The sequence below is a fragment of the Danio rerio genome, chromosome 25 (assembly GCF_052040795.2).
Source record: "Danio rerio strain M-AB ecotype USA chromosome 25, GRCz13ab, whole genome shotgun sequence".
NCBI lineage: Eukaryota > Metazoa > Chordata > Actinopteri > Cypriniformes > Danionidae > Danio > Danio rerio.
Genome location: NC_141045.1, coordinates 32,525,127 through 32,551,204, shown reverse-complemented (window position 1 = coordinate 32,551,204; position 26,078 = coordinate 32,525,127). Strand labels below are relative to the sequence as shown.

Sequence of the window (26,078 nt, the reverse complement as noted above, 5' to 3'; positions counted from 1 at the left end):
TCTACCAAGTAGTGTTGTGCTTTTTTGCATTACTTAAAATTGAAGATTTTTTTTTTGTAAAGAAAATGACAAATTTTGTTCTAAATCACAAATCTTTTTATAACAGTGACATTGTGTTTCCTAAATACGAATATAGACATGTCTGAAAACATCTTTTTATTTTGGCCGATTGTCATCTTGTCATGAATGACTTCCTTTGATATCAGGAAGTGTCAGCAACAAAACATTCAATTGTAAATGCAGAGAAACAGAATTCCTCCTTCTCAAATCAGACAAAATGCTTGTGACTTTACTCATGAATGAACAAATGACAATTTTGAAAAAAGGCAAAGATTTTTAATGTGGGTGAAAAATCTTGAAATGAATACCAACAGCAGTAATACATAAGTGTCAGATTTGTCAAATCAAAACGTTTAAATGTCTCCTATAAACTAAGCATGCACAACATTTGAAATCGAATGCGAACTCAAATCTATGCAAGCAACATTTGAAAACAACTGGTTCCTTCGATTCTCTTTTTTGTAACTGATTGAAAAGGCAATCCTACTCTAAAGGGACAATTACCATGGAATATTTGACTTATCTTGGAAAAGAGATCTATATTTTAACTTAATACAATCAAGTTACCAAACATACATCAGGGCATAATAGGTGTCATACTAACTTAAATATATATGTCCTGAAAAACAAAATGAAAGAAAGGTAAGATTTGACTCGCACACGTTTGATAAAATTCAGAAGGATATTAATTCTACGTCTTACAAATCTGTGATTTTTTTTTTATCCAACAAAATGCTGAAAAATTAAAAAGTTAAAAAAGATACAAAGGATGCAGGTCACCATACAAAACAAACAACCTTAAAAGAAAAGAAGATACACACCTTGGCAGTCTTTTGATCCGTAAAGATGACTGAGAAAAATAAAAACACAAAGCCACTCATTTGTAACCAAACGGCCAACTAAGGACAAGATGCTGCACTGAACTGATTTCCAAAAACACCCAAGATAACAAAAAAAAAACAAAAGATGAGCAAACGAATGGATGGAGGTCAGTCTGGACTGGGAAGGAGAAAAGTGTCAACAGAGAGATATTGTTGTGTTTGCATGAGTATAGAAGCATATTCAGTCCTCTTAATAAATCCGGCCTCGGCTTCTGTTCCCTCTGCCTCCGAAACCTCTTCCTCTTCCTCCCCTGAAGCCTCCTCGTTGTTCTGAGAGCACAGATCAGATCAGTTATACAAACATGCAGTAATTTAGTGATGCACTAATCTTGATTTTTTTTCATGCCTGATTGATTTTCGGTTTTAAGAGCAATCTGGCGTATTATTATTACATTTCTTACATAAAAATAAGATTTAAAATAGGCTACATGAAAGCACACCTGAACAAAACACAATAATAAAAATGCTACATGACTCGAGTGAGGCGAGGTACAAACTTTCGATAGCAGTCTAGTAACTGGTGCGCAGATGTGAACAATACAGTGATCCTTAGCTTCAATGTGGTTCACTTTTCGATGCTTTTTTTCTACAGCGCATCGTGTTCTGCATCCTGACTGGCTGTAGACCATTGTCAATCAATCTCCTCCATGTTGTGTCAACTTGCCAATTTTACACAAAAATTTGATCGCTAGCGGTGTGACTGAAGTGCTGTACTATGGCTCGTTTCCATTGACTGGTACGGTACGGTACGGTACGGGTCACCTTTATTAAGGCTGATTTATACTTCTGCATCAAACGCCGGCGTATGCTACGGCGCTGACGCATAGCCCTTCGCCATCGCCGTCACTGACGTGCACCTCTCAAAAAATGTAACTACACGTCGCAACGACGCATAGCGTAAGCTCTGTGATTGGTCGGCTTGGTAGCGCTGACGAGTCTGGGCGGGACCGAGAGCCGCGCGAATGGCGCAAGCAATTGTTTACAAGTGTGGAGTACCACGAAGGAGCTCCGGATGGAAAGTTTTGTTTCGAGTTTACCTCATGGCTAAAGTTGTTGCACGTCCGCCGATTCCTGCCTCAAAATGAGCGAGTTTGAGCCACTTGTACAACCAGGAATTGTTCAGGAAAAGCAAAAAAAGTAGCGAAGAAACTCGACACAGAGGAACATTTACACCTCACTGCCAACTAGCGTTTCGGAAGTGTTATTGCAGACCGACAGAGACAGCGCGCAGAATTATAAATGCACAGTCACGCGCGTTGCATGCGCTGTGGGTTACGCCGGTCATCTGGTGCAGAAGTATAAATCAGGCTTTAGGCTTGCTTTTCCACTACCAAGGGAAACCTTTTGGTGGCTGTGGTGTATGACAGTTTCAGTCGCATCATTCTTCTTAAAGAAATGTCTACAATAAATACAGGTCGCTCACATATCATATGAGAAGCACTTCTCACAAAACAGACGCTTTACACACATAAATACTTCTGTATAAATGTTTAATACTAACTTTTCTATGAACATAAGTTGATTATAACTGCAGATCAATGATAGCTATAAATAAATAAATGAACATATATGAACACATACAGACACTTAAAGTCTCTGATATGTTACCAACTACAGAAAAACTACACACAGCAGGTTCAAAACAACAGAACATTTAGCCTACAGTCAGTGAAAACTTCTCATCTGTGTCTGTAGTCTTCAGCAGCACGTGTAAGCTCTGTTAGAGAGTCATTCCATCATTCCCAGTTCATATTAGTCCAAAAAGGGATGATAAAAATTAAAACTTTTCCTTTTTTTTGCGCTTTACTCGGCATTTGTCAGTGTCTGACAGGATCAGGTTTCAAAAGCACGTCAATAATCAGGCGCACGTTATTATCATCAGCTCAAGATGTTTGTTATTTCAGATAGAGGCGAGCGCAAGCAAGAAAGAGAAAATGCTCGCACTTCAGACTGGCTCGTAAAAAAACTACGAGGCACAGGGTAGATTCTACTCTACTCCATGGCTTTGTGGCTGTTCATCAAAACGACGACAAGGTTTGTTTGAGCCCGGATCGACCATGGCTTGTTATTATATGTATATATAATTCCACTGTAATCTCTCGGCTGTGTATTTTAAACATGGCGGGTATTTTGTTTTCATTCTGGCTTGTTGCGCAAGCGAACGATGTAACTCTATAAATCAATAGTGTTCAGCTACACGTCTAGATCCACCTTTTGGTCCCCTTTCTCATGTTTGGTACCCTTTTAAAAGGGTGCAGAAAAAGTGGTACAGTACGGTACGCCTTTTGACAGTGGAAACGGACATAAAAGCGTATCAAACCGAACCGTACCATTCAGTGGAAACGGGCCACTATAGACCTTTTTCTTGGCTGCTGCATTTAGGGCGCCATAGCGACCAGCATCTTCCGGTAGAATGTTTAGAATTCCCGTTACAATTGGTAATTTGCACTCCTAAAGTTGGTTTCAATAGTGTTTTGAGTGGATTACGGAGTGTTTTTGTGACACAAAACTTTGAAAGGTGTTTGTTAAAGTCGTTATAATCTGTCAGATGTGGTTCACGAGCGAGAGAAAAATGTTCTCCTACTTCATGTGTCTGCCGTCAAAAATACAGTGTGTGTGTGTGTGTGTGTGTGTTGTGTAGTATTTACCAAGGTGTGTTTTTCTGTCATTGAAAAACAGCACGTTATTTTCACTTTGTAATACTTAATGTGTTAGTAGGACAGTACAGTAGGCTACATGTGTGTGTGTGTGTGTGTGTGTGTGTCAATCATTTTGGTGAATTACATTCGGTACAATCTTATATGACTGGTCACAATGATTGCAGTGGCTGTTCTAGAATTCTTGTAGTTTCAGTGTTAAAGTCTGTGTGAAATCAAAATATTCATTGTTTATTTTGCTAACGCACACCGTGATTCTTAAGGTGAACAGTGCATGTTAATCCACTGAAAAAACTGTTAATCTTTAAAGTCTGATCATTTGCTTTCACATTTGAATGTCTTTCTGTTGACATCAACTTGAGGGCATTCATAACAACTGCAGAGCAATCTTCTAAACCATGCCCCTCACTCTATATTTCATTTCAGTTGGAAGTATGTCAACATACTGAAATAAAAGTCCTTGTAAATTCTGAGTTTGCATGAACTTATTAAAAACAAAACAAAAATGACTGGCTGGTCAATTGGTGGATCTTTAGAAGTAAATTCATCAAGTATTACTGAACATTTGATTAGACATTCACCATATGAGAAGTTCCCGATGCTGGCGCTGTACTTCCCACTGGGTGGATTATAGATTTGTCGGGCATCTCTCCTGGGCAAATTTGTGGGATGTTTCTTTGCTGTGGCTGTCGCCCCGATGTCCTCTCCAGACCGCCTCTTCTGGCTGAAGGAGAATGCAGAGATAACAATAAAAATGGTAAAAAGCAGGGTAAACATGGTGATGTTTGTATGTAGATGGTAAGGCTGATTGCAGGATGTACCCGATTGCTGCTGCTGCTTCGGTTTTCTGTACTGGCTTCCAAGATAGTGTGACTGTGCTTTTGTAGGATGGAGGATTATGAAACAAATCCTGGTGAAGATCAGAGAAAACTATTAAGAACGCAAGTTCAAAATCCGAAATAAAATTAAAAAGGAACTTTCAGAAAGTTACCTTGATTAAAACATTTATGTTGTTGGTGATCTTCAAAGCCACGACTTTGATTTTGTTCTGTGAAGAGAAATATTAAGTGATTAAAAGTTGTGTTGAAATACAAACAACATCTTTTATCCTGTCATGGCTGGCAATAATTCCAACGTGGAATTGTGAAATCACCACTAAACTTATTCCCACAAATGGTGGTTTTTACATATCACTGAATTTATTAGAGATGCGCGGAATTTAAAAATATAAACCAGTGATTCTCAACTGGTGGGTCGCGGGAACATTTTCAGTGGGTCGCGGAGTGTGTGGTCAAAAAAAAAAAAAAATACAACAAAAGTTAAATATTTTTACTTATTGTGCTTATACCGGACTTCATTTTGATTTGCGTGTGTGACAACCCTACCGTTTGACATGTGAAATTTCATTTAATTATTGCAACATATGTCGAAGTGCAAGTATGACCCCGAATATGTAAAGTATGGATATATATATATATATATATATATATATATATATATATATATATATATATATATATATATATATATATATTGACGACAAAAAAGACTTAAAGGGCACCTATGGTGAAAAATCTACTTTTCAAGCTGTTTGGACAGACATGTGTGTAAGTATAGTGTATAGACCGTCATATTGGGGTGATAAACACACACTGTCCTTTTTTTTTTTTTTTTTTCAATTTAACAGCATAAAAACAGTGGACCAATTGGAGCGGTTTTCAGACCGACCGCAACTTTACGTAGCAGAGCGCCCCACCCGCCCACTAATATTGATTGATAGTCTCGAGTCACGATCATATCCTGTTTCTCGTTTCACGTCCGCCATTTTCAGCGTGTGAGTCAAAGCGATATCACTAAAGGAACAACCATGCTCTATTTTTAGATGAAAGGCTTATTGAGCTCAACACAAGATCAATATTCTATATTCTCCGCGGCGGAGCTTCGAGTGATCGTTGTGTTTGCCCTTGTGGAGGCCTGTGTTTGGAGTTCTGGAATGCATGGGGCGACAATTCGGGACACTTCATGTTTCTGCCACGACACTGAGAGTGTCTGGTGTGCCGTGTTGCAGTGCATCCGGTGCCTCAGTCAAAGTTAATTCAGTGTGTGTAGTTATTAGTCTCGGTGTAAAAGCTCGGCACTTGTACACAGAGACTATACAAACTATACAAAGACACAAATGATTTTGTACTCTCTGCTTGGCCTGTGTCCGATTCGTACATTTACGGCTGAATGCTGATTCTAGCTTAGCTTCTCTCTCTCTGTCTGTCAGCCTGTCTGTTGCAAACACAGAGCGTGGGAGCTCTTGGCTCCGCCCCTTTGTTACGTTGGGCGGAGAGCCGAAACTAATTTTCATGTGAAGCAACACACCCCTAAAACAACAAACTGTGTAAACGCCCCCAACAAGACACTTTAACACATTATTATTAGTAACAGTAACGGCGTTATACCAGGGGAAACGGTAATTCAATTGGGATATGAAAGATTTGCATTACCTTTACATAGATCTTTGCAAAAAGTTAAATCATACCTCCTCTGTTTTCAACGCATCTCCAGTCTTGCCCTGCAGAGCAACACGCAGCTGTCGAATATATACCTGGAGACCCCGAGCAAAGTACTGTAACCTGTGGGGGAAATAAAATAATAACCTGCCATTTAGTATTGATTATAATTGCAATTTATATCAACAAAGTAAGCTAACATCACATTTAGTAAATGACTGGTTTATTTATAAGAATAAAAAGAACATTTCTGTTCTTCTGCTCACTCAGTAAAAATTGATTTTATTTACATGTATATTATTTTTTTTTTTTTTTCCAAGATTTCACTCAATATTGCTTGATACTATTAGCAGGTTTGGCATGCCCTCCTGGGAGAAAACCCTGAGCTTGGAGATAATCGAGTCCAGGGCTCTCGCCTAGTCGATTGAGCATGTAAGGGTCAGTAGTTCTCGAGAGCTCCCCGTGGTAAAGGAAGAATAGGGGGAAAAGGGGTGGATGGGGGGTTTCTTCGAAAAAATGAAGATTCAGGAGTAATTTTTTGTTAGGCTACTTCTAGTGAGTTTGGATTAATCTGATTGGCTAACTAATGATTGTAGATGAGAGACCAGCTGCGGTCAATTATTTCACATGCTCCTCTCAAAATAAGTTTGCGAATCTTCACATATGAGCCGTGACATAAAATGCCATAAAACTTAAATTTACTGATGTTTTCATTGAACAGTTTCCTAAAACCTAAAGTATATATCGAGCAAGCTATTTGTTTTTTTTCCACCTGTTTTGCGAATTCCAAACAAAACTAAAACAGAGCATTTGTGCGTTTTAATAAATCAGCCGTTTTGAACCAATCCTTTTAATTAATGAGTCGTTAAACACTCATTAAACTTGCTGTAGTCTACTGATAGACTCATCCATGAGAAATATTTTTGTGTAACGACTCAACCCCTGCCTAGTAATTATACAATTGTAAATGCTTTCTGTACAAACATGGTATTTTTCAATTAATGTAAGATTGGACCTGATCTTGAAGTCCTTCAGCTTCTCTGCGCTGACTTTGTCGATGAGAAAGTCGGGTAGTTTTTTTCCCAGCTGGTGGAAACTGAAGAGCAGACACTCCACGTAGCTGAACTGCAGTTTGGGCTCTTCATTCGCAGCGTTCTCTCCATTCTCCTCTTCTGGCGGCAGGGGCATGAACTCCTAAAGACATCAGCCAACAAAGAACATTAGATGATGAATAGGCTCGAGTAGAAAGCTTTCGAAATATCTCGGTGAGGTCAAAAGTTTGATGTTTGTCTTTACCAGGAGCTTCTCAAACAGCATATTGAGATTGACCTCCAGCTTGTCCATGTCGCCACAATACGGACTCATCTCTGCTAATAGCTTCAGTACCTGTAGAGCAAAAAAAATAAATTAAACTATTATCTTTAGCTTATTTTAGCATTCTTTGAATGTTAAAAAAAAGTATAATTTGTGAACGCTTGGCAATATCGCTCTTCCTGATATTGATTAGATAAAAAAAAAGACGATTTTTCTTTTTTTGTTAAAGTACTTTAAATGTTTTTTGATACATTACTTCCAGCTTATGGTACAAACCTCTAGCTGGATGTCCAGTTCTGCCACAGGGCTGGTCAGCTGGCTGAGGTTGGGCAGAACAAATTCACAGAAGTACGTCACGAATCGGGTAGAATGCACATTTTTCTGGGAAATTTAAGAACACAAGGCTTAAATTATGATTTGTGCTCTTACCGGTGAAACATTTTCTTGGAATAAAATATGCACAAAAACAAACAAGAAAATGTCTGTGGTCAACAAAAGTTCACAGCAACCAGAAAGAAACAACAGTGAAGAAAAAGTAGAAAATAATCACACCTTTATAATAAAAAAGAAATGTTAAATATTTCCCTGTAATATAGTTAGCATTCTTTTCATTATCTAAAACAAATATTGGGACCTTGATTAAAAGCCTTTATTTTTTTTCCAGATACTAAGAATCTTTTCAGACATCTCAGTTCTCAAAAAAAATAAATAAATAAAAAAAATAATAATAATAATTTTTGTAATGACCACATATGATGACGCATTAGATTTAAGAGATATTATTAAGCCCCGGAATACAGAATCAAAATAACAAAAACCTTAATAAAAACAACAAATACAAAAATTATATATATATATTAGGGATGTAACGGTATCAGAATTTCACGGTACGGTAATACCTCGGTATTAATGTCACGGTACGGTATTTATTGAATCATTTACAGGAAAAAACAAAACTTATGAAAATACTCCAAAAAAGTGCCAAAAGTGTCAATGACATACAAATTAGCCATCTATCTGTAAGCTTTGAAACAGGAACTTTAATTTTAATGACAAAAAAATATTAAACCATGTAAAAAAATTAAGTTTCAATTTAGTAGTGTTGAAAACTCATCACATTCAACATTTAATCACTCACTCACTCACTTAGATAGAGATGGGTTTAAAGAAAAATTATCATATAAATATAATCTGGTAAAAGCTGGTATCTCTGGGTATTTACAATGTCCCCTGCAACAGAAAAAACCCCTATCATTTGGGACTGAGGTTTCTGGGACAAGAGAGATATGGCTCAACCTGTGCAGTGCACATGCCCTTTTTAGTCTTGGATAGAAAGTGCCCTTCCAAAATGATCAAAAGTGCCCCCGCGACGCGACATACCCTCCGTCCCCGCTTTACAGTACGCGCGCGACAACACAGCTGATAAGAACTCGCGCGACAACACCGCTATTCAGTACGCGCGCGACAACACCCGCTGAAGGGTTTTCCAGCGCTTTTTCATCCCCGCTTCTAGCAGCACACTCCATTTCCGCATTACTGGATCTGTAGCGACAACAGACCGCAAGGGATTATGGCCAAGCCTGGGCTGATGGGAATTGTAGTTTTCGCTACCTCCCGTTCGCTTCATTCGCCTGAGCAAATTTTCTCAGAAGACCTATAGTTTTACCGAGTCATGCGACTACGGTAATATCTAAAAAAATTTATATTGCGGTATGACGGTATTTACAATACCGTTACATCCCTAATATATATATATATATATATATATATATATATATATATATATATATATATATATATATATATTGCTCCAACACTTTCTTCTTTTTTTCCAGATAAAACAGTATTTTAAAAAGCCATCACTGTTTATCCTACAATTCATTCACTCATCCAAGCATGCCAAAAGTTAAAAGAAAAATGTCTCTAGCCGAAAATAATTGGAAAATAAAATATTATGCATTAATTGACCACATCTGACTAGATGTGATGCATATTTAAATAATTTTGTAAAAAACATGGACAAATTATTTGCAGATCTAAGTATTCAGAATCAAAACAACAAATACAGTGCTCAGCATATGAGTACACCATAGTGTTGGGCTATATACGAAATTTTCAGATCGTCATATCATCCCCCTGTGAGATGGCCGATACACGATACTATCGCATGGGGGCGTGGCAGTGTTACATTTATGTATATATAACATTTGATTATTATATTAAACCATATCTAAAGATATTTAATAATCTTTTTTTTTTTTGTTCTTAAATAACCAACTGCATTTGCATGGCGTTTGATCTTGGATAATAATTCAAACCAATGCAAATCACCGCGCTCTTACAGCTAAAAAGGCGCTGACACAAATTATTTCAAACAAGGGACGAGGGACAGAATTTGATGGTGACTTCGGGTTAATTCCAGTATCCGAAGCCTGCTACAAAATGGATATAATATAGGATAGCTAATGAAATATTTATCTAAGCAAGGAAGAAACAAGGATGCTCTAAGATTCTTTCAGACGGGAGGCGGATGGAGGATTGCCGCCCTCACATGAATATGCGGTGAAGTTTTCCATGTTTTTGTTCAGTTGAGCGTGGCGTGGCTTCAGGTCTAATCATCACAAGAGTAACCATCAACAGTGTCACATTTGTATTTGCTAAGATCTAACACAATTATTACTCTTGGCATTGGCTGTGTTTTTTATTGCTTTCTCATAAGTTTCATTTTAGACATGGCTGCGGCGAGTTGGCAATAGCTTTTTGCTGTAATATTAAATAGCCTATTTGACCTAAAACTTTTCACTGAGCTCAGTAAAATGTTCTTTGATAAGTTGTTAACAATCTGTTTAATATTTCTTTAATGCCAAAACAAATGGTAAAATACAGATTGTAATTTTATTTAATATAGGCTAGTTTAAATAAATAAAATATATTTTAATAGCCTTTATAAATAAATATAGGCCTTACATATTTTAAATTAAATAGGTTATTTTCTGAAAAAGGCGCATTTCTGTGTTAATTATTCTATCGAAGTAAACCCAAATAAGTCAAGTATATATTTTCCGTGTATTTGAAGGAGCAGTCAATGCATGCACTGAAAAAATATAGTCTATAAGCCCTGTTAAAACTTAAATAGGCTATTAATATCGAATATAAAAGATAAATATCTTTTTTGGGGAAAGCAAGAGAGAATCTTGCAGCAGTGCTGTTATGCTGTGTTCATAAACCCCGCTTCATTCGCGCGTCAAATCTGCTTCATTCGTGTGTCAAATCCACTTCAGAACCGACGCGGATTCGCGTGTTGGGCAGGGCTTCTGTCTGCCCGGTGACTGTAGCTTCGTTGCAAAATGGCTAACATGGATTTTATGAAGAAAATAACTGTGTTTATGTACTTTATGAAGGCTGAAAAACAGCGTCGATACGTTTAGGACCGTGTCTGAGTCCACTACATGCTTTCAGAGGAGCATCCAGCTCGGTGAGCTCATAAACTCCTCCAGAAACTGAACCTGGATGACGGAGGCTTTCAGCGGTGCTTCTGACTGAGCCGAGCCCAGTTTGATGACTTGTTGTCGGTGTCGCCTGGAGGATTTCCCCCAGGACACCATCAACAGGTTCTACGTCACAATCACGCCCCCACAAGAGCAAGCTTCTGATTGGTTAACACGGCGTGAATGTCTGCTGAAGTTTAGATTTTCGAACTCGAGAGATTCATGCAAAACGCTTAAGCGCGTCAAACGCGCAAACGCTTAATTCGCATATTTGCACTGCGCAATTCGCGTCATTCGCTCTGCACCATGCGCGCGTATCGCGCCACAGGATGTCTATTCGTGCATTTGCATTGACTTATCATGTAAATCACTCGTGCTTGACGCGTCTGGTGTGAACACAGCATTAGAAAGGAGTCTGAAATGATCAACGACCGCAACACGTTTTATTCCTGAATATTTGAGCCGGTTTTAGAATTTTCATTTTCTTCTTCAGTTGTTTTATTTTTACAAATCGTTTTATTTAACTTGTTCATTAATTAAATCCAGTTCTGGCTATTTAGCCTATTATTTTTAGGCAACAAAGTTGTAAACTAATTTGCTTTGAGATGTGGCTGTGCCCTCACGTGCAGCTCGCGCTTCAACTGCTGCTGCTGAGACAGAGAGAGAGAGAGAGCGATCGAAATAATTCATTTTTGTTGAAAGTGTCGGTTAGGTCATGTTGATGTGAAGAGCTGAAGCGGTCATATTATTTGTTGTTAATTTATTAATAATGATGATGTTTAAAATAATAATACTATTTATTTTATTCAATAATGCTGTTAAAATATGCAATAGGTCAACATTAATGTCTAACAAGCAAAATATCGCCTTTGAAATAGTCACAGGTTTCAGGTCTTAGCGATATCTTAGCCTATCGTCGATACACGATACATTCTTCGATCGGCACAACCCTTGTACACCACATTTTGAAAATGAATATTTTGTGTCCATTTCTCAGTGAATATGGGTAATATATACTGGTGCATTTGAACAAAACAGATTTATTAAACATATATTAATTACAATAATATTTTAGTTACCAAGCATATCTAGAAAATAAAAAAAGAATACATTTAAGTTCATGAAAAATTTGAAAAAAAAAAAATAGACAAATTACAACATTTTATATATTTTTTGTTTCTTTTGATTATTGTTATTTTTTTTGAAAATTGTATTTTATAGTTTTCCCTAACATATAAATTTGGGCTACTAATTTTTGAACCATTGTAAGTTATTTTGTTAGATAAGCTCCAGATTTGTCTTCAGTACTTACTAATGTATATGCACAAATTTAATATTGTAAAGCATCATATGGAAAATATGAATTTAAATGAGAGATTTTTGAGGGGTCTATTTTTATATGCTGAGCCCTGTACAAGAAAATAATATAACCAAAACATTTTTTTAACATAACATACTTTTTTTCTGTCCCGATAAAATATAAAAAAAAAACATAAAATAAAAGCCTACTCTCAAAACTAAATAAAACATCTCAGCTTTCATCAGATATAAAGGAAAGCATATAAAAGGAATACAGAATAAAATATTTTGATTGAGCATGATTGAGGTAACCGTTGCGGTGGTTTCACTCACAGAAAAGAGTGGCAAAGCTTGGCGTGTGCACTGCAGGAGCCGGTCCACGCTGTCTGTATCTGCGGGGTTTAAGGCCTGTTCCAGGAAGGCCTGCTCAACCACTAGCTCCACCAGCTGCTGCCGTCCACTCACAGTCTGCATGCTCTTCAGTCCAGACAGGATACGCATCAGCAACACAAACTCTTCTCCCGTCACATCTTCTAGAACCTGAGAGGAAGAGTGAGCGATAGCTAAAGTGTGAGAATTATTCAAAGCAAAAAAAGTCTGGGGGTGCAAACACAAAGCAGAAATAACAATCATAAAACAACAACAAATTCATAAAAGGTGACCTCATAACAGTTTATTAAATTTTTAATTAATTACTGATATTAATCCAAAGACACATGATATTTTATTTAGGACAAGGTTAGTCATTACAGATATTATTATAGATATTATATGGAGCAAGATGACTAATTCATTATTAGTAATGTTTAATAACGATTAAAATGTTAAATATTAATATATACATACACATTTCTATTAATTATGCTATTGTTTTCCTCTCAAAAATATGAAATTATATTATACAAAGAGTACATTAAGAACTTTGCACATGCATTTTAAACTGGATTTGACTTTTTTTTTAACCCTTTATTATAGACACTTTTGAGTAACTGACAACAACTTCAACAAAAACATCTTAATACGTTTATGGAATATATGAATATAATGCAATATGAATATCTTCATAAACATTCTAAACATTTGTGTGCAAGATATAAAAAATATATATTAGGCTTGGCGGTATCCAAATTATGATACCGTCAAACCTCCCTATTTTACCTCGGTATCCGGTATTACTGTGCAAAAAAAAAAAAAAATTTAAAAAATACTTAAGGGTTAGACAGCGTCAACAAACTGTTGTCTTGTGCCTAAACCATTCAGAAACTGAATACTGTAGGTTCGCGGTCACCTGTTTGTCTTGTTCATATTAGAGATCTGCGCAGGATGCTCTCTCTTTTTTACACAAGCATGCACGCAAACACACACAGAAACAGAGAGAGAGAGACAGACACAGTACCAAGCAACACACAAAACCATGCTCTCTCTTATTCACACGCACAAGTGCTCGCTCGGGAGCGATATTGTTATGCTGCGTGCACTACTGATGCGGAACGCGCATCAAGCGCGAGTGATCTACATGCTATATGCTAAGTCAATGCAAACGCGCGAATAGACATCCTGCGGCGCGATACGAGTGAATGGTGCGGAGCGAATGACTCTAATTGCGCGAATAGCGTGATACGCGCGAGGCGAATTGAGCGTTTGACGCGCTTAACAAGCGTTTCGCGCGAATCTCTCTAGTTCGAAAATCTGAACTTCAGCGGACATTCGCGCCGCGTTAACCAATCAGAAGCTTGCTCTTGTGGGGGCGTGATTGTGACGTAGAACCTGTTGATGGTGTCCCGGGGAAAATCCTCCAGGCGACACCGACAAGTCATCAAACTGGGCTTGGCTCAGTCAGAAGCACCGCTGAAAGCCTCCATCATCCAGGTTCAGTTTCAGGAGGAGTTTATGAGCTCACCGAGCTGGATGCACCTCTGAAAGCATGTAGTGGACTCAGACACGGTCCTAAACGTATCGACGCTGTTTTTCAGCCTTCATAAAGTACATAAACACAGTTATTTTCTTCATAAAATCCATGTTAGCCATTTAGCAACGAAGCTACAGTCACCGGGCAGACAGAAGCCCTGCCCAACACGCGAATCCGCGTCTGTTCTGAAGTGAATTTGACACGCGAATGAAGCGGATTTCACGCCCGAATGAAGTGGGGGTGGACGCGCGAATGAAGCGAGTAAACTCAAATGTTCAAGCGCTTATTTACATGTGAATAGCACGATTTATCTGCGCCTTCCGAGTCTGGTGTAAACACAGCATTAGACTGCACACCCGCTCCCTTTCAAATTACACCAGAGTAATCAACCGCTCCTGTGCTTTATTCAGAAATTTATTCCCGCACCACAAGAAATCTGGTCGGCTCCCACAGTACAGCAGCAGGAATGCAGAACCCTAGTTCGTATTTACCACATCTTCCTTCTCGTTCGGTCGAAACAGGAAATACTGCCAAACTGCAGGTCACTTGGTGCGCGACTCGCCACCTCAACTCACCCCTCTCTTCCACACTGTCCCGTGATGACAATCACACATACGCATTTGTAGGCATTAAAAAAAATAATATTTTATTATTTATTACTTGTCTCCTATTAAATTGCTATTTTTAGATCCTGCGGTATACCATATTACCGTTATACCGCCCAAGCCTTATATAAATTATATATATATATATATATATATATATATATATATATATGTATGTATGTATGTATGTATGTATATATATATATATATATATATATGTATGTATGTATATATATATATATATGTATGTATGTATGTATATATATATATATATATATATATATATATATATATATATATATATATATATATATATATATATATAAACACACAAACACACATATATATATATATAAATGCAGTGCATATACCTTTTTTGTCTCAACGAAGATGTAATCCTCCACCTCCTTTGTCATTATGTCTTCTGGCATTGTTTTCAACTTAGTAGAAAGAAACTTGATGGCTCTTTCTCGAACAATATCCTCTCCCTGCAGAATCTGACTAAACAAACCTCCCAAAGTTCCTGCAGAAACAGAGGTCAAATGAGTCTCAGTTAAGATTTTGTTCCTAAGAACATTTCTCCAAAGACAAAAAAACAAAAAACATATCTAAATAATTAACAGATATCATATTCAAACAATAAAGAAGAGATAGAAAACAGATACCTTTAGCATCAATTTTGAATATGGAGATCAAAGCAGTGTTGACTTGATTGAATTCAGCAGAATCGTCTAGAAAACATGAAGATATGCAGCATTGAATTGAAATAGAAAAACCTGGCCCAAAACCGAAACTTCTGGAAGCAACTAGTTGAAAACCATAAAGGCTTTGTAATATAAAAAAATTTGCCCAGAAGAAAACCAGAAAATTCCAGTCTATTGGAAGTCCTTATAGTGTAAGATAAACAGAGGACTAAACTGCTTTCATTTCATTTAACAGGATTAATTAGCATAAACATGACAACATTTGGCTTTCCCAAGTTCATCTAATAATTTTCCTGATGATGCAATGCCTTTGTCTCTGTTTAGAACGCTAACAAGAAATAAGTTCCATGCTTTATGTAAGAAGCCACATTATTTCACAGAACGACTTATTTCAAACACACAACTGCAGCTATAAATTTTGGTAAAAACATAATTATAGGTGGTTTTTTGTACAGGTTTAACATTGGCAACATTTACTACAAAAGGCCAGAGTTCACAGTGAAGCTACAAAACAGCTGTCAAAATGCAGAAAGATTATTTTGCCATTTGACTATTGCATGATGAGAGTTTGTTAGAGAACAACAGCTTTGTGTAGTAAACACTGCACCATCTGAACACAGGTGGTGGAGATTTACAGCTGATTACAGAGCCGGCTTTATAGATAAACGCACATGAAATCACATGCAATTTATCATTTAGCCCTATTTGAAATAATTACATATAGATTATTTTGTTAAATAATTTAAAGTAGTTTTGTCAGACTTGAAATGAACAGGTTTTCTTTGCACAGCACTTACTACAACATGCATGGGTGCAGCAAAGCCGCTTTTTGTCTCTTTCGACTGAATGCAGAGAATGCAATTGTGTGACCATGATTTTAGCCTACTGAAACTTACTACTTAGTGCATACTTAATGACTAAATTGAAAATAGCAGTATCAAAATTAATTACTTTTACATTGCATTGCTGTGCAGACGACGATGATTCTGTCTCAAACTCTAACTGGTTATGATGTTGGCTACAGATGTTTTTCTGACAACATCTGTTGTGATACACATGCACGAGTAGCATACTATGGTTAGGGAGGTGAGATGCAAGTGAGTGGCATAGTATGTTGAGGGAGGCTCAATCTGGGCACAATTCACTGCTTGTTAGTTTACTGGGACAGTCTTTCTCTGACAGTGAAAGTACAGCAGAACCCAAGATCCACTGCAACTGCACACTGTAAAAACTCCATCTCTAATGCTGCGTTCAACACCAGACGCGGAACGGGCGTTGTGCGAGTGATTGACATGTTAAGTCAATGCGAACGCACGAATAGACATCCTATGGTGTGATACGCGTGAATGACGCGAATTGCGCGAATGCCGTGGTGCGAATTGAGTGCCGCGAATTTGAGCGTTTTGCGCATTTGACGTGGATTTCGCGCAAATCACTCGAGTTTGAAAATCTGAACTTCAGCGGACATTCGCGCCGCGTTAACCAATCAGAAGCTTGCTTTTGTGGGGGCGTGATCGTGACGTAGAACCTGTTGATGGTGTCCCGGGGGAAATCTTCCAGCTGACACCGACAACAAGTCATCAAACTGGGCTCGGCTCAGTCAGAAGCACCGCTGAAAGCCTCCGTCATCCAGGTTCAGTTTCTGGAGGAGTTTATAAGCTCACAGAGCTGGATGCACCTCTGAAAGGGTGTAGTAAGACAAGGTCCTAAACGTATCAACACTGTTTTTCAGCCTTCATAAAACACAAACACTGTTATTTTCTTCATAAAATCCATGTTAGCCATTTAGCAACAAAGTTAGAGACACCAGGCAGACAGAAGCCCTGCCCATCACGCGAATCCGCGTCTGTTCTGAAGTGAATTTGACACGCGAATGAAGCAGGGTTTGATGCGCGAATGAAACGAGTAAACTCAAATGTTCATGCGGCAATTTACGCGCGAATAGCGTGATTTATCCATGCGTTCCGCGTCTGGTGTAAACACAGCATGACACTAGCCAAGCAGTACAACATAATGCTTAAAAAGTTGCTATTTGATGCATCCAAAAATCGCAATTTCTTTGATTAGGTGCTTGTATTTAAAAACAAAATATAACATGAATAAAACTGAAAACTGTGTATCGTGAACAGTCCATGCATCGTGATATTTATCCATGCTTTTAGATTGTTTATTATATTTATTGCCCACACACTCCATAACAAAATCATCCCTATCAATCAAAATGATCATTTCTTTCCAAATAATTATTCAACACATCTAGTAAAATTGTATTCACATCGCAATATTTATCACAGAACAAAAAATATCAAAATGTTAGATTTTTCCAATATCGTGCAGCTCTACTTTTAGGTAAATTCTGTCAATAGGGTATATGCCGAGCAAGTGTTGTTTCCATACTGATAAACTTCCTGTGACCTTTTATTGTGAGTTTTTTTCCATTTTATACGGAAAACAGCATTTTTTTTTTTACAGTTTACAGCATTGATGTTGTAATGTCATTAAATGACAATCAGTTAAACAGACTTTGGCATTCATTAAGGGTGCTTTCACACCTGTGAATCGATTCAGTTGTTCCGAAACAGAGATTACAATTGTTACATTGTTGCTCTTTGCTCTTGGAGCGGTTCGCTTTCACACTGCAAAGTTTCTAATCGGACCAAAAAAGCTAAAACAAGTCACGTGCGATTAAACTCTCCTTACATTGGTCACAGTGTCAGCGTTTATTTTGCAGCGTCCCGCTCAGCTGTCAGGAGAGGTGGTGGTTTGGTGGTGATTGACAGGGTGTGCGCGCGCGATGTGTCTGAGGAGAGATGCGGTGGGGTGGGGTGGGGTGAGAAGGGTGCGCGACGTAGCCTATTTGAGGACCAGGAGGGAGACGCGAGATTACCGAGAGATAATCACTCGTTTGCGGGCATCCGGAGACTCGCAAAACTTCCCGCCCTACTCATAATTCTCTCTTCATATAGCCGTAAGCCTATTACATATCCATAAAACACTGTGATATAACCGCGCTCGGATCGGATCGCTTTCTCAATGTAATCGAACCGCTCCAGGGTTCGTTTCAATCGAGCCGAGACCACCTCATTTAAGCGTTCTCAGAGCGATTACTTTGGCGTGGAACAGAGCGCGATTGCCCTGTTCACATATGCCAAACGAACCGCGCTAACTGGGCAAACGAGACACGTTCCGAGACAAAAGTGTAGGTGTGAAAGCACCCTTAGTTGCTCAAGCGTAAAACAAGACAATAAGCCATTTACTTGCACACACCTGTCAGAATCGGCAGGCTAGCGCAGAAGCTCTATTGAATATACTGGGATAAAATAAATGCTCATGTTATAAAGACATGGCAGGGAAAATTTTAATTTAATGACTTGCTTCTTGTACAATCTAAGACCCACTTTATATTAGATATCACTCAGCCAGTGGAGATCGCTAATTTTTAAAGAAATCAGACCTTAAACAAGCCGATTTTGAAATGGCATTCAGTTTACCGGAAGCGGTTAAGCCAGGTTACTGGCAAATTAAAAGTCCTATTACAGGGCTCGAAATTAACCTTTTTGCTTGGTAGCACCGGTGCTCCTAACTTTAAAAATTTAGGCGCATCAGCCAAAATTTAGTCGCACCCACCAATTATGAGCACCGTTACTACAAGTTTTATACAAACATATTTATTGTATTTGAAATCAACACTAATCAAACTAACAAGCAAAAAAATTATATATATATATAAATGCAAGCGTGAGGAAAATATGTCTCAACGAAATCGCGTTATCACAAGAAAATAGATTTTTATAACAGAACTGAGTGAGCAAAAGATACACGGAGCGCTCACCGGCCCTGCACACACTTAAATGAATCTGTTAACGGTATAACTGTGCTGTTCTCACAAGTGCTGTCTGATATTGCTCTAAGGCTTTTGACACATATTGTAGCTTATTATATGCATACATGTTAATAGCAATACCGGTTTATTTTTATGAGTAGCGATATTAGTTTAGTCAATGCAAGCCCGTTCGCGATAGTGTACGTGGTGTTCAATTTGACATAGCTGCCCCTTGCACGGCGGACAGCATCTGGCGATTATATGAAGGATTAAACAGAAGCTCTCGTGCTAGATGTGGCAAACAGTTACCTGAAAACTCCATCCCACAGACTTTTTATAGCGGACTTGAAGCCAATGGAAGTCTTCTACTCTTGGAAAAGTGTAGATGGTGGATTAACATTCAGCACATGATCACTACTAAGATGTTTCAGTATTTATAACTTTAGATGTCATGATTTTCTAAAACAAAATCTGTCAGTGTTATCTTCATTCTCCTCTTCAGCGCTTTACAATTTTTCGCGGTAGCAGCTCTCTCTCTGTCATCCCAAGCCAGAAGCGCTGACTGAGTGATTGACAGCTGATATTAACCAATCATTCGCGTTCAGTGCTAGAGCAGTGGCCCAATAAGAAGAGCGTGAAGGCGGGGCACGCATTACGGACTTGGATTTGTTTACTGCAGCAAGTTGACATGACAACTGTTTTAAACCATTCCCGAGCACTGCGTTTTGCGTTGCAAGTGCAGAGATGCATTCTGCGTGAATGTCTCCCGAAACCGCGCATGTGGTGATAATTTTACAGTAAAAACTGGTCGCACATAACAATTTTAAGCACTCGCAGAAATGCTCCCAAATATATTTTAAGGTTGCATAGATAAAATTTCGGGCGCATATGCGACCAAAATGGTCGCAATTTCGAGCCCTGTATTAGCATACTTCGGCATATATCCTTTACTCACTTGATCTATCCTTGTTTAACACTAAACAATGTGTATTAAAAAATGTTGAAAAAGTGTTTGTCAAAAGCTACCAGTTACCAACATTCTTCTAGATTTCTTCTTTTAAGTTTAACTAAGAAGAATCTCAAAGGATTGGAAGTGTGTTTTCATTTTTGGGGAAAAACTATGCCTTAAAACTCAATTTAAAAGCATTGTACAATACCTGTCTGCAACAGCTGTGTGAGAATGTCTGCGACTCTGGGTAGATTCTCTCCTGATGCGAAACGAGGAAGTTCTTTGATAGCCTGCCTTCGGATCTGAAATCAGAAAAGTGGTAATAATGCAGAGATTCGTTTTACAGACAACATGTAAATCCCAGACATGAGGATATACTCACGGAAACATCCTCATCCTCACACAGATCGAGCTGAGCGTTGATGGCTGCATCAGCCAACTCTGGAAAACTGCTGAAAAATTTGGGAATGAACTGAGCAGCCAGCCGCTTCTCCTTCGCTCCTCCTTTGACTCCATCCAGAATGACCTGATATGCATCTTTGTGCTGAAATACAAAAATAAACAAAACAAAACAAACATAGTTAATGATACACTACAAAACTGGACTAAATAACAATAAATAATCATAATTAAATAAATGTACTTTAGTAGTGCAAAACTGGACAAATAATGCACAACTGGACACATGTTTGAAATTATTAATAATCTGAATTAATGAATTATTACTTCTATTAGTTATATAGAAATAACATTAATATTCAACTTTATAATTATGAATACTCATAATCTGATGTCATAATTTTACTGTGAATTAACAAACAGGACAAATTGAATGTCTGTTCAAGTCCACCATAAAGACTGTACAAAATTTAGCATTTTAAGCAACAGTAGAGCTACACACAGGCCTAATATTATTAGTGTTGTTTTTCCATACATTTGAGAATGAACAATATTAATAGCCTACTAATATTAACCTTTATTTTACATCTACAGAATTGTAGGAAAAATGTAATCTTGATTTCAAGCAAAAAAATAAAATAAAAATCGTGATTGTGCAGCCCTCACACACACACACACATATATATATATACATATATATACACATATATGATGAAAATAAAATCTAACTGTTTTTGACATATTTTGAGATAACGTCTAATCTGTGATTTGATGCATTTTGGAGATTTGTCCCATCTTTCCTTGGCTTCTTAATTCATATTAATACCATTTTTAGCTGGGGTGCCTTATATGCTCACTGTATATATACTGTGTGTGTGTTCATAATATTACCTATTTAAAAATACAAATAAATAAAAATACATTCATGTTCAATACGTTTTTATTTCTATGTTAACAATAATAATCAAATGATTATTATTAATTTATAAACAACTTTTATGTGTTAATTGCGATGTGTAACAATGCACACTGCATACGTCCAATGCTTAATGTAACACATGAATCATTTATTAATTGCATAACTTGACCGATACTGTAGTCATGTAGGTTGTGTAATATGTAGAATTAAATATACATATTACACAAAAATAGTTCTGCTCCCAGTAGAAGGGAAAAGCCATTTATATATTTACTCATCCTACCAAGCTTATCCTCATCAGTATGAATGTGCGCAGTTGCGGAAACTCATATTCACGAACACATTACGGTAACAGCATAGCGCTAGCATTGCACTAAACGCGTGTTTCATTTCAGTAAACCTTAAATTTAATAGTAGTATTCCATTAGATAGAAATAGAAAAAAATCTTAATGAATATAAATCTGTCTCAAAGGCTTGCTTTTAGCCAAATTAATCTATTTTGTTCAAATTCCACGCATCTATTATAGCTAATAAGCTAATACGTCGGAGGAGGCCGCGTAACGTTATATGTACTATAGCCACTGAATAAATCAATTCTCGCTCAGGCTTAATATACATGTACTATGATTTTTACATGGACATACGGTAAAAAAATATGCTCTCTTTACCGTGCTGAGATCCTCTTTGGCGTCGGCGAGGATGCCATAGTTACGGTAAAGCTCCTCCACTGTCGCCGCCATCAGCGTGTCCGACTTCACCGCGGGCTTTCAATGAAAATCGGCAGGTTTGCGGCTTCTCGTCAGATACTTCCGCTGTATCCGCTCGAAATGTGTTCTAAAGCGTAACGGTATTAAAGCACAGACCCAAAGCGAGATGTTATTATGAAAGCAAACGGAGCTCTCGCGTGCAGATATCCAGCTCTATGTTGCTCTGTGCGTCGGCGGGAGGCACGTTTCTTCGGCGCTTCTGGGACGCGAGTGACAACGGTAATACATAATAGCGTCATCTGCTGTACAGGGGGTGTAATGGCGATGAAAATTGAGGCCCAGGAAATGTCACCGTGTTGTGGAAAGTTACTTTTAAAAGTAACGCATAATAATATTGAGTTACTCCCTCCAAAAGTAGCTAATTGCATTATATAGTCACCTTTTATGGATTAATTAATGGTGTTACATTACTCTTGAATTACATTTGTATTACTTTTCCTTACCTGGCTGAGGCTTCATCTTTTTCAGAACTTGCAAAAACCTGGTGTTTTTTCTTTTCGTTTTTAATAGAGAAGCTCTGCATTTAACAACTGCCAACATAACCTACACCTTCATTATAATTGTTATACTTATATTATCCCAAATGTTTCAAAGAATGATCAAATCCAGAGAAATCTGCAATGGGCTCTATGCACGGCGGCGCGTGACGCATTTCCGGTAAAATTTAAGACCCCGAGCCTACTTCCGCCGATCGTACAGTACAGTGCTACAACAGGAGCGCTACTGATAAAAACGAGTAATGTTTTGGACAGTTGTCTTAATGTTTTATGCCATTATAGCCCACTTATATATGTTTATGTCAGCTACATAAATATGACATCTAAACGTTTAAAAGTGTCATTTCAAAGACGTGAGAACAGTACTTGTAGATACCACTGCTGTGTTCAGCAATGCACAGCGTCAAAAATTTAACTCTTACCTTAGTTTCCACACGTTTCCAAAAGACAAAGTCGTGCAGAAGAGGTGGGTTGTTGATATTAAACGTGAGAATTTTACAGAAACAGAAAAAAACAAGAGTGTAGCTGACAATTTCAGTCTAGAAAACTGATCGAGGCTCGAGTGCCAACCGGATGTAGACATTTAAAGAAAGGAGCTTTTATGGCAAATAATAGTTTATTTTCATTGCCTTTGAAGTAAAAAAAAAAGAACATTAATATACATAAACATTTCTTAAGCTACTTTCTAAGTGCAATTTTTTAATTCAGAATAAAGACCTTTATTTTATTCAATGTACATATAAAATATAATTCACTGTATGTAATTTGAAATAAAAATTGTCAAAAAAATGTAACATTTTGAAAAAAATATTTTATTCAGATGAACAGAAAAAATGACATTGAATCAGTTGTTTTCTTGAATCAGGTGCTTCTTCTGTAACTTGTGCATAGAAAGGTATTTGGGCTTATACGTATTAAATAAATAAATCACCCATCTGTCTCATGGAACTTAACACATAATTGATCCATTCCAAACAATTGTTCATGTGACAACTCACATTACACATTTCAGAGTAATGGGCTGTCTGGAAAAGCAAAGCAACCAAATGTTTGCATATCCCACTCTCAGCCACTCAAGAGCAGGAGCTATTAACTAGCAGACGATGGCATGGATCTTCTGACGAATGTCCGCTCCAGGATGAAGTAACACATAAAATTTTCTAGCTCTGAATCTCATAATGTTACCTAGAAAACAGAAACAAGAATATTAATAGGTTTTTAAAGAGAGTCATTAAAGGCAGTTCACTCAAAACTGAAAATTCTATTTCCTCATCCTTCACTTGTTCCAAACCTGTTTGAGTTTCTTTCTGATGTTTAACACAAACAAAAATACTTTGAAGAAAGCTGGAAACTTGCAACCACTGATATTCATAGTAGTTCTTTTTCCTACTATGGAAGTCAATGGTTACAGGTTTTCAGCTTTCTTCAAAATATCTTCTTTTGAAAGGCATCTGCAGCAATATCATCAGATTTAACTACACGGTAAATCATTAATTTAAATTATTTAAAAGTAGCTCCCTTTAGTCACACTTTAAAATAAGGTTTCATTAGTTTATGTATTTGCTCACTATTAAAATAACTATTTAATATTTAATAGTTAGCATTGTTAAACTAATTTACTAATGAATAAAAATCCAAAGTCATGCTTGTTAACATTAGCTATTACATTGTGAGTTAACAAGCACAATGAACAAGCATTTGTTCATTAATGTAAAAAACTAATAAATATTGCAATAGACAAATTGTTGATGTGAAATTAACTAATGACACCTTATTGTTTTGGGTCACCCTCCCATTTAATTACAATGTTATCGACTAAATAGAAAGCATGCTATCTACACTGTTACACTGCATCTGTCATCTCCACTGTTTCAGCAATAAATCTCAGCAGTGACACAGTGCTATTTGTCTGTTGTGGATGGAATGGCATTGTATTATTTTATTCCTAATATATCTTGCTCAATAATCATGCTTACAAGCTAAGACAGCATCTGTGTTTCTGTAATTATCCGAACTGAACAGTGGTGGTCACTTTAGAACAGTAAAAGTATGAATGGGACAGAATTTCACATGTATGCTGTCCTACTCTCAGCTGGTGAGGAGACTCCGATTTCTTCATAGATCTATCGGTAGTAATAAGCTCTCACTGAGATCTTATTCTTGCCCTGTTTTTACGTGACACTTTGAGACAGAATTACGTACACATATGATTATTTTTACTTACGTGATAAAGCTGCAGATGGACGGATCGTAAGAGTATTAACGCTAAAGTTAGCCTTCAGGCTAGCTGAACTTACCTTCATAATTGCACAGGTAGGAAGATGCATAAAACTTGAAAACCTTCTCAAGCTTTGCTCTGCGGTGTTGTAGAGCACATCCGGACAATCATTTGCACATCGTTGACCATAATTTACTCGCAAACAGCGAGTAAATATTGACGACTCTGCCATAATACTGTTTACCTCCGCTTAAAATCACCCAGACCGGAAGCTGGACCGCGGCCTTAGACAAAACGCGGAAGTAATGCGTGCATATAGCCCATTTAAACCACTGAGATGGACTGTGTTCTGTCACCATGCTTGTTTGAATATTAAAGAGCCCCTATTATGGGTTGTTGAAAGTTGCCATCCATGCAGTGTGTAAAACAGCACTAAGTGAATGAAAACATCCAGCTGAGGTTTAAATCCGAAAGTGCACCGTGTTTAAAGGGGTGGTCCACAATGTAATTTTAAGGCTTGGTTGTGTTTATAAGATGCAAAGCAATGTGTCTTCATGTTTCACTTGAAGGAAATCGCGTTATTTTTTCATATATCTCACTTTGATTATACACAGCTACTCAGCTAACATGAAAACGACTGTCAAATTTCCTAGTTCCTCTGAAAGGCCCGCCCTTAAGTGACTCTGATTGGTCATCGTTATAATGTGCTGCGATTGGTGAATAGGGTCCACGTCACGCCCGTAAAAGCATGCGCTTTTCTGCTGTGTATGCCTCAGTCAACCTTCTGCCTGCTCTCTATAATAAAATCTGACAAGTGTCTGTAACGAGTGTAAATGGGGTGCGGCTCCTTTAATAGCGTTTGCGTGTGCGTGTGGTGTGAATGTTGTCTGTGTAACCCTGCCGGTCCTACGCCACTCAACCTGCTCCGAGCTGGTATCGAACCAGCGACCTTCCGCATGGGAGTTGGTTGCTCTAACAAGGAGGCTAAAGACCATGACCTCTAGCATCTGTCGCTAAAGCACCTTTAGAGGAGTGAGGTTTACCTGCACAGCACACACTAGCTGGCCTCTGTTACACTTACCCCCTAAAC

At 37.7% G+C, this 26,078-nt stretch overlaps 1 protein-coding gene and 2 long non-coding RNA genes across 6 annotated transcripts in view; 1 reads left to right on the top strand and 2 right to left on the bottom strand.

Annotated features, from left to right (window-relative positions):
- Positions 1–26,078, top strand: part of LOC147830929 (uncharacterized) — a 101,199-nt gene that overhangs the window by 39,082 nt on the left and 36,039 nt on the right. The gene's annotated exons all lie outside the window — the stretch shown is intronic.
- Positions 140–22,495, bottom strand: api5 (apoptosis inhibitor 5). Of its 4 annotated transcripts, none has more exon segments than NM_199540.2 (14): positions 140–1,211; positions 4,180–4,322; positions 4,420–4,508; positions 4,590–4,646; positions 6,126–6,219; positions 7,112–7,290; positions 7,393–7,482; positions 7,687–7,791; positions 12,531–12,737; positions 15,083–15,234; positions 15,377–15,442; positions 20,396–20,489; positions 20,570–20,731; positions 22,175–22,495. In NM_199540.2, coding segments are annotated over 14 exon segments (1,590 nt in total). In that variant the 5' UTR covers positions 22,247–22,495; the 3' UTR covers positions 140–1,131.
- LOC147837880 (uncharacterized) lies at positions 23,562–25,252 on the bottom strand. Its single transcript, XR_015526613.1, has 2 exons — positions 25,068–25,252; positions 23,562–23,955 (listed from the first exon to the last, which is right to left on the bottom strand). It is a non-coding gene; the product is annotated as an uncharacterized LOC147837880 (long non-coding RNA).